The following is a 10,215-nucleotide window of genomic DNA, read 5'->3' as shown; positions in this document are numbered from 1 at the left end:
ACTGGGGAATCTGGCACATCCCAACATAACTGGGGAACCTGGCACAGCCCAACATAACTGGGGAATCTGGCACAGCCCAACATAACTGGGGAACCTGGCACAGCCCAACATAACTGGGGAATCTGGCACAGCCCAACATAACTGGGGAATCTGGCACATCCCAACATAACTGGGGAATCTGGCACAGCCCAACATAACTGGGGAATCTGGCACAGCCCAACATAACTGGGGAATCTGGCACAGCCCAACATAACTGGGGAATCTGGCACAACCCAACATAACTGGGGAATCTGGCACAACCCAACATAACTGGGGAATCTGGCACAACCCAACATAACTGGGGAATCTGGCACAGCCCAACATAACTGGGGAATCTGGCACAGCCCAACATAACTGGGGAATCTGGCACAACCCAACATAACTGGGGAATCTGGCACAGCCCAAAGTAACTGGGGAATCTGGCACAGCCCAACATAACTGGGGAACCTGGCACAGCCCAACATAACTGGGGAACCTGGCACAACCCAACATAACTGGGGAACCTGGCACAGCCCAACATAACTGGGGAATCTGGCACAACCCAACATAACTGGGGAATCTGGCACAACCCAACATAACTGGGGAATCTGGCACAACCCAACATAACTGGGGAATCTGGCACAACCCAACATAACTGGGGAATCTGGCACAACCCAACATAACTGGGGAATCTGGCACAACCCAACATAACTGGGGAACCTGGCACAGCCCAACATAACTGGGGAATCTGGCACAGCCCAACATAACTGGGGAATCTGGCACAGCCCAACATAACTGGGGAATCTGGCACAACCCAACATAACTGGGGAATCTGGCACAACCCAACATAACTGGGGAATCTGGCACAGCCCAACATAACTGGGGAACCTGGCACAGCCCAACGTAACTGGGGAATCTGGCACAGCCCAACATAACTGGGGAATCTGGCACAACCCAACATAACTGGGGAACCTGGCACAGCCCAACGTAACTGGGGAATCTGGCACAGCCCAACATAACTGGGGAATCTGGCACATCCCAACGTAACTGGGGAACCTGGCACAGCCCAACATAACTGGGGAACCTGGCACAGCCCAACATAACTGGGGAATCTGGCACATCCCAACATAACTGGGGAACCTGGCACAGCCCAACGTAACTGGGGAATCTGGCACAGCCCAACATAACTGGGGAATCTGGCACAACCCAACATAACTGGGGAATCTGGCACAGCCCAACATAACTGGGGAATCTGGCACAACCCAACATAACTGGGGAATCTGGCACAGCCCAACATAACTGGGGAACCTGGCACAGCCCAACATAACTGGGGAATCTGGCACAGCCCAACATAACTGGGGAATCTGGCACATCCCAACATAACTGGGGAACCTGGCACAGCCCAACATAACTGGGGAATCTGGCACAGCCCAACATAACTGGGGAATCTGGCACATCCCAACGTAACTGGGGAACCTGGCACAGCCCAACATAACTGGGGAATCTGGCACAGCCCAACATAACTGGGGAACCTGGCACAGCCCAACATAACTGGGGAATCTGGCACAACCCAACATAACTGGGGAATCTGGCACAGCCCAACATAACTGGGGAACCTGGCACAGCCCAACATAACTGGGGAATCTGGCACAGCCCAACATAACTGGGGAATCTGGCACATCCCAACGTAACTGGGGAACCTGGCACAGCCCAACATAACTGGGGAACCTGGCACAGCCCAACATAACTGGGGAATCTGGCACATCCCAACATAACTGGGGAATCTGGCACATCCCAACGTAACTGGGGAACCTGGCACAGCCCAACATAACTGGGGAACCTGGCACAGCCCAACATAACTGGGGAATCTGGCACATCCCAACATAACTGGGGAACCTGGCACAGCCCAACGTAACTGGGGAATCTGGCACAGCCCAACATAACTGGGGAATCTGGCACATCCCAACATAACTGGGGAACCTGGCACAGCCCAACATAACTGGGGAATCTGGCACAGCCCAACATAACTGGGGAATCTGGCACATCCCAACGTAACTGGGGAACCTGGCACAGCCCAACATAACTGGGGAATCTGGCACAGCCCAACATAACTGGGGAACCTGGCACAGCCCAACATAACTGGGGAATCTGGCACAACCCAACATAACTGGGGAATCTGGCACAGCCCAACATAACTGGGGAACCTGGCACAGCCCAACATAACTGGGGAATCTGGCACAACCCAACATAACTGGGGAATCTGGCACAGCCCAACATAACTGGGGAATCTGGCACAACCCAACATAACTGGGGAATCTGGCACAGCCCAACATAACTGGGTTGTGGAGTGGAAGGCACGGGCATAGAAAGAATTCTCAAACTCAACATTGTCACCAAAGGAAACTATTCAGGTTATCCCTGGCTGTTTTCCATTGTGGGTGGAGGGAAATTCCTTGGGCGGTGGGGGTGGGGGAAGCGGCTGTGATCCAGGCTTGTTCTCCTACACTTCCTAATGGTTGGTTAGAGTGGGATTGGTTGAGGCTTTGGACCTGTCTATTGGAGACTGGGAGGATAAACTGAGGACAGAAAAAATGAAATTAAAATTGCTAAAACAGCTAATTAGATGGACCACAGTTTAGATGGATGTAAAAAAATATTTTTTTATAATGGTATTCTGAGAATAAACTTATAAAAAAATCTTGTCATCTTGTATTAAGTTTGGATGATTGCGATCTACAGCCAGAACATATGGGTACAAGTGAAATAAATGGGCTTCGCTGGTAAAGCACTTCAGTCCAGGAAAGTCATTGTTATTGTACCAGATTTACAAGGTACAGTTCTAATAATAACAGGTCTAGGACATTAAGCGGTCCTTGGAAACAAATATAAGATGGAATGAAGAGTTGAAGGAAAGTCATTCTACGTACATGATAAAAGCCCAAAAATAAAAAGTAATTTTCTTTTCTGCTCGTAATTAATATTGGTTGTCATGCCTCTGGCATGAAATTAAAAACTTTTTTCTACAAGCTGGGTTGTGGCTATGTTTTTTTAAGAAAACAATAAACTGTTTCTTAGAGGTGACTGAAGCCAGTTTATATGTTTTAACTTGATAAATTTTCCAGGTAATTTCTATATTTTGTTATGGAAAATGTTTTCCTGTAACTCTAAATAACATACCAGCTGTTTGCATTCCAGCTACAAGCCCATCGTTGAATACATTGATGCACAGTTTGAAGCCTACCTACAGGAAGAATTGAAAATCAGGCGGTCCTTCTACATTTATCACGACTCAAGAATTCACACCTGTCTGTACTTCATTGCGCCCACAGGACACTCGCTGAAATCCCTCGATCTTGTTACCATGAAAAAATTAGATAGCAAGGTAATTGACTATTTTCCCCCTCATCAATATGGAGATTGTCAAATCTCTAGACAAAATGTTGATTAATTTTTGAAAGTATCAAGGATTGTTATGATTGTTCTCGTTTTCATTTATAAGGCACTGTTAAAATGACCACTGACCTTAATTCCTAGTTTGTTCTGTTGCTATTTATAGTGTTAAAACAAGGCATTCAACACACTTGTTTTAGATGCTTGACTCCTAAAGGAGTGCTCTTATGACCTTGTAGTCTACTTCATTTTAATTCATACACTTGGTTGAGTCCTCAAATAAAAATAACTAAATGTAAAATTATTAAATTGGTCCATTTGCTTCAGTTGTTTATCAAAAAGAATGAAAGTTACATCACAGCTTTTGTAATTAGACTTACACTGTCTCTTCAGTTAATTTTAGCCTTTAGATAAAAAGAGATACGCAGCTGTTGATAAATATTTATCAGTATTTTATCGACAGCTCATCCGCTGCTGAAACCCTCCTCCAGGCCATTGTTACCTCTAGACTTGACTATTCCAACACGCTCCTGGCCGGCCTCCCATCTTCCACCCTCCATGAACTTCAGCTCATCCAAAACTGCTGCTTGTATCCTAACTCGCACCAAGTCCTTTTCATCTTTCGCTGATCTACATTGTATCCCAGTCCGGCAATACCTCAATTTAAACATAGAAACATAGAAGATAGGAGCAGGAGTAGGCCATTCGGCCCCTCGAGCCTGCTCTGCCATTCAATGAGATCATGGCTGATCATCCAAATTCAGTACCTTGTCCCTGCTTTCTCCCCATATCCCTAGATTCCTTTAGCCTTAAGAAATATATCCAACTCCTTCTTGAATATATTTAATGAATTGGCCTCAACTGCCTTCTGTGGTAGAGAATTCCACAGGTTCACCACTCTCTGGGTGAAGAAATTTCTCCTCATCTCAGTCCTAAATGGCTTACCCCTTATCCTTAGACTATGACCCCTGGTTCTGGACTCCCCGACCATCAGGAACAGCCTTCCTGCATGTAGTCTGTCCAGTCCTGTCAGAATTTTATAGGTTTTGATGAGATCCCCTCTCATTCTTCTAAACTCCAGCGAGAATAAGCCCAATCAACCCAATCTCTCCTCATACGTCATTCCTGCCATCCCAGGTATCAGCCTGGTGAATCTTCGCTGAACTCCTTCCATGGCAAGAACATCCTTCCTCAGATAAGGCGACTAAAACTGCAGACAGTACTCAAGATGTGGTCTCACCAAGGCCCTGTACAACTGCAGCAAGACATCCTTGTTCTTGTACTCGAACCCTCTTGCTACAAAGGCCAACATACCATTTGCCTTCTTAACCGCCTGCTGCACCTGCAGGCTTACCTTCAGCGAATGATGCACAAGGACACCCAGGTCTCGTTGCACTTCCCCTTCTCCCAATCTATTGCCATTCAGATAATAATCTGCCTTCCTGTTTTTGCCACCAAAGTGGATAACCTCGCATTTATCCACGTTATATTGCATCTGCCATGCTTCTGCCCAATCACCCAACCTGTCCAAATCATCCTGGAGTTTCTCGGCATCCTCTCCACAGCACACACGCCCACCCAGCTTTGTGTCATCTGCAAACTTGGAGATATTACATCTAGTTCCATTGTCTAGATCATTAATATATATTGTGAAGAGCTGGGGTCCAAGGACCGATCCCTGCGGTACCCCACTAGTCACTGCCTGCTACTCGGAAAAAGACCCGTTTATTCCAACTCTTTGCTTTCTGTCTGCCAACCAGTTCTCTATCCAAGTCAATACCTTACCCACAATCCCATGTGCCTTAGCTTTACACGCTAATCTCTTATGCGGGACCTTATCGAAAGCCTTTTGAAAGTCCAAATATACCACATCCACTGGTTCTCCCTTATCTATTTTACCAGTTACATCCTCAAAAAATTCCAGTAGATTAGTTCAAGCACGACTTCTCATCCTTGTTTTCAATTTCCTCCATGGCCTCGCCCCTCCCTATCTCTGTAATCTCCTCCAGCCCTACAACCCTCCGAGATATCTGCGCTCCTCTAATTCTGCCCTCTTGAGCATCCTCAGTTTAATCGTTCCTCCATTGGTGGCCGTGCTGCGTAGGCCCTAAGCTCTGGAATTCCCTCCCTAAACCTCTCCACCTCTCTACCTCTCTTTCCTCCTTTAATACGCTCCTTAAAACCTATGGCTCTGCTTTTTCTCCCAGCCGTCGGGCGGGTTTTCAGGTGGGCGGGGGCCGAAAATCGCAGAAATAAGGTGTCGCGACCCCCCCCCGCCTGATTCCCCGCCCCGTCCGACTTTCGGACCGCCGTTTCTCGCCGACCCGAATCAGTCCTGCCTGCCGCTGGCGGGACTGGCCATCGGAACCCTAATCAGCAATTATTGGCATGTTTAACGTCATTTTAAGGGGCCCTTGCTATTTTCAAGGGTTCCCCACGCTAAACACACCTGTGGGGAACCCCGCTGATGAAACCTGGCGTGAAGCATCCCGGCTTGCTTGCTCTCAGCTGCAGGTCATTCAGGAAAGCTGAGATTTAATCAGAGAGCATTTGTACGTTGAAGGACCTTGTTGCAGGCTTGGGGCTACTTGTTCAAGGCTTAGGCACAGCTGTGGAAGGTTGGAGCCTCACACTCTTCTCCAATGTGATCTCCTGGGAAGCCCCTCTCGCCACCCTCACTCAGCGCTCCCTCAGCAGAGGCATCTGCAAGAAGCATGGGATGCCTTTTTTTACCTTCCCTTCTTGCCATTAGAGGATCTCCAGCAGCAGAGGCGGCAGCAGCAGAACCAGGAACAGCAGGATGAGCACCAGGAGCACCAGGCTGCACTCACTCACCTGAAGCTGCACAGGCCAGAAGGGGCCAGCGCTTGGAAGTGGCTTGAGAGCACCTTGCTGCGCATTCGGGGGCCATGGGGACCCGTATCTGCACTGGCAATCCTACTCCGAAGGACTTCCATGAAGGTCTGGTTTCTCTGTTCAATAGATGGCCATCGCTCCTCAAGAGATGTCATTCTCTTATGCGCACTCACCATGTTTTCCATACCCTGGCGACTTATCTCCTCCATGGAGGTTGCCAACCTTTCCATGGTGATGCGTTCATGCGCCAATGACTCCACAAAGGCTCTGCTCATGGTCGCTATGGACTCCTCCATTCGCTCCACACTCGCAGCGACCCTGGAGACAAAACCTGCCAGAGACTCCTGCATCTGTGCATGGAGATCCATCACCTCTTCTCTTACGGATGGACCCAGAGGCAGAGGGTCGACATGCAGCGGAGCTGAGCTGAGCTGGCAGAGTCCTGCGCCCTCCGACGAGGACTCTCCACTGCTGTCCCTGTCTCCAGAATCTGCTGAGGCTCACTTGTGAGCTGTGAAACACCAGGTGACAACACTACTCTATGTCCCGAAGGTCCCCCTGAGGTGTGAGTGTCTGCGCTGGTGCTGGGTGCGCCCTCGGAGGTTGGAGCTTCCTCTGAGGAGTCTGGCTGCACAGCCTCTTCCTCCTCCACAGTGGGGACGGGGGCTCTGGATGGCCCTGTGGGGGAGTAGAGGAAGGAGTTAGAGATGTGATGCCAAGGTTACATGCACATTGGAGTTGGCAGATGTTCATAAGTCCAAATGATTGTAGCTTCAGAATCATAACAGCGACTCATGCTATGTCAATGAGAGAGATGGCAAACTATTCTGTCACCAGCTTGCGGGACTGCCCCCGTCTCTCCTTCCCCAACTTCCGCGGCCACATCAGCCCCAACAATTTCCAGCACTCATTCCTCCCAGGGGGTCAGGTGGGCTACTGAGGGTGGGCCTCTTCCAGTCCTGGCTCGCTCTCTGTTGTTGTGAGTTCTCTTTTCCTGCAATGAGGGAGACATGTGGAGTTTGAGTGAGAAGGAAGGAGTGAGTGTAGAGATTGCATAGCATAGATACTTAAAGGGAGACAAAGATGGTGTGAGGCTGCAAGACCAAGGGCCCTCCCTGTATGTTGTCAGCTGTGTTCAAAGCATCAGTGTGAGGGCTGCATGATGGAATAGTTATGTGAATGTGAGCATAGAGAGAGATGAAATGGGTAAGGGTGCATGGATGTGACTGTGAAGTGGGATGTGGAGGAAGAGAGTGCTAAAGCTGAGTGCTGGTGGGGAAAGGCAATGGGGATCAGGCTGAGGGTGTTGGAAACTTCATTCTTGCTTTTCCTGTACGGTGAAGGTCATGGAATCGTTTCCGACACTGTATCCAGGTTCTTATGGTGACTCCCAGCGAGTTGACATCTGCTGACACCTGCATCCATGCAGCATTGGTCTCAGTGGGAGGCCTCTTCCTGCCTGACCTAGGGAAGAGGACCTCCCTGTGGGCCCTAACCCCATCCAATAATGCCTGCAGTGAAGCTTCGTCGAATTTGGAGGCAGCTCGGGGTCTGGCACTGGCCACAGCTGCTGCAGGCTCCTCTGCCATCCTGTATGGTTCGTTTGGAAGCCAACAGAGGAAGCAATGCTTGCTGTGGACCTTGAAAACGCCACGAATTATGACATCATACTGTGGGGCTTTCTGACTGGAAATGGACAATTAGCAAGGCTGCCTACACGCTGGAACTTAATTGGCCACTTGAGGGAAAATTGCGTGCTGCTGGCTGACCTATTTTTTTTCGGGTCGGAACCCCACATTCGGGGAACCCGACCATTTCCTGCACGATCCACAAAATCGGGCCCTATCTCTTTGATGAAGTTTTGGTCATCTGCCCTAATATCCCCTTATGTTGCTCGGTGTCAAATTTAGTCTTATAACGTTCCTGTAAAGCGCCTGGGGATGTCTTACTACGTTAAAGGCGCTATATAAATGCAAGTTTGTTGTTGTTGAGGCTCTTCTGTGGTATCACTGGATGTGTGTTCCAGATACAGCTCAGTGGCCCATTGGAGAACAAAAATTATTATATCCCTGTAGAAACTTGTGGGGCAGCCATTTTTTCTAACTACCAATGACAACATAATTCAGCAGAACAATCTTCAATGTTCTTGTGTGATAGCTTTAGAAAAAAAAGTTTTTTTTCACAATTTAAAATTGTCTGTAATCGGAGGTCTGCAGAAGATGCAGTTTTTCCCACATCATTAGTAAGAACTTCGTAACTCTCTCAAGACTGTCGAACGTGAGCTGTGAGGACTTTCTTTTTCTTTCCACACTCCTTTTTTTTGAGAAAAAAGGATATTGCAGGCCTACGCTATTCTTGTGCCAGCTGATTGGAGATACAAAATAACCTCTAAAGCCTCATACCTCCAATCTCATTGCTGTTCCCTATCACTTTTGACATTTTACATCATTGGCACACGCTGTGGGGATGCTAGTAGTCTCCTGCCATTCCTGTTAATTGGGCCTTAATGTGTGCAGCCGGAAAAATATCATGGTGGGATTAGCACCAGTTCTTGTCCTTTAGACATAATTTACACCAGTAGGAGAAAATCATCCCATATGCCTGTGTTTTATAAATCTTTGCTTTCTTTCATTTCTGATCCTCTTACAAATCTCTTCATGGCGCATGACATACTCTGTCTTTGTATCCTCCTGCAGGTTGCATCCTCTGATCTTTCAATTCTGACCTACTGGGCATTTCACCAGTTCCCACTACCCCATCATTGTTTGCCAAGGCTTTGGCCATCATGGCTCTGGTCACGAACCCGCTTCCTAAACCTCCTGTATTCCTTGCTGCTTTCAAAAAAAACCTTAAAATCTTTTCAACCATACCTTCAATCACCTACTCTAACCCATCTTTGAAGTGTATTTACTGTGCTAAAAGTGCTATTTAAGAACATAAGAACATAAGAAATAAGAGCAGGAGTAGGTCATTTGGCCCCTCGAGCCTGCGCCGCCATTCAATAAGATCATGGCTGATCTTCTACCTCAACTCCACTTTCCTGCACTATCCCCATATCCCTTGATTTCCTTAATATTCAAAACACTATTGATCTCTGTCTTGAATATACTCAATGACTGAGCCTCCACAGCCCTCTGGGGAAGAAATCTCTCCTCATCTCAGTCCTAAATGGCCGACCCCTTATTCTGAGTCTGTGACCCCTGGTTCGAGACTCCCCAGCCAGGGGAAACCTCCTCCCTGCAGCTACCCTGTCGATCCCTGTAAGAATTTTGTATGTGCAACTTGTTCCTACTTTCCCCTTTCATTTGTCTCCAGAAGAAGCAGTTATTTGGTTTGATGTGATGGAGATGAAAAATAACATTTAACCTTTAATACACTGCGCATAATCTTCTGAGTGGAAAAAATTCAAAATGTAAGCTTTCTAGCTAGCTTAGTGCTCAAACGATTAATCACGAGATGGGGCTACCCTTGGGTCTCCACTTGTTAAATAGAGTTGTTTTCTAGATCTGCAAATTCAAATAAGGTAGTTTTAAGGAGTTAGCTCAATGTGCTGGAATAATTCATTTCCTGTTGCAAATCTCATTCTGGATTGATTTCCTGTAGCATGCTTCCTCTTCATTCCTTGTAAGTGTTGTTGAAAAGGATGCAGACACTCGTGTTTTCTGTTACAGCTACTTAAAAGGAAATAGCAAAATTTGTTTTGAATATAAAAGTACTGTTTAATGCAATCTGTTTTATCTGTCTAGAAACTTGTATTTTAATGTGTGAAACAAATAATGATTAGAAATTAATATCCTGCCTGCTTTGGACCTCAATTCACTCTGGATATACTGCATGTCACAAATTGGAGCAGCTCACAAACTGGGATACTCCACAATTTGGTTTGACTGGAAGCAACCAAGTATCCAAAGCTGGATGTTAGTTCTTGTGTGGCGCATTGCCCTGAAATCC

The 10,215-nt window shown here is 47.3% G+C and overlaps 1 protein-coding gene across 4 annotated transcripts in view; it reads left to right on the top strand.

Annotated features, from left to right (window-relative positions):
* Positions 1–3,201: 3,201 nt before the first annotated feature.
* Positions 3,202–10,215, top strand: part of LOC147123056 (septin-11) — a 59,500-nt gene continuing 52,486 nt past the window's right edge. For 3 of the 4 annotated variants that reach the window (XR_015073239.1, XM_085964608.1, XM_085964617.1), the window contains exon 1: positions 3,296–3,400. Coding sequence is in view for 3 of the 4 variants with exons in the window: in XM_085964608.1 (XP_085820734.1) it covers positions 3,380–3,400 (21 nt within the window). In the remaining variant the exon portion in view is untranslated. Of the gene's footprint in view, positions 3,401–10,215 lie in introns of all 4 variants that reach the window. The other variant, XM_085964626.1, reaches the window with a different exon arrangement.

The sequence above is a fragment of the Somniosus microcephalus genome, chromosome 2 (assembly GCF_052327205.1).
Source record: "Somniosus microcephalus isolate GS21.2 chromosome 2, FLI_Smic_1.0, whole genome shotgun sequence".
Classification (NCBI taxonomy): domain Eukaryota; kingdom Metazoa; phylum Chordata; class Chondrichthyes; order Squaliformes; family Somniosidae; genus Somniosus; species Somniosus microcephalus.
Note: the sequence above shows the minus strand (reverse complement) of the source record. Positions and strands in the feature narration are given on the sequence as shown.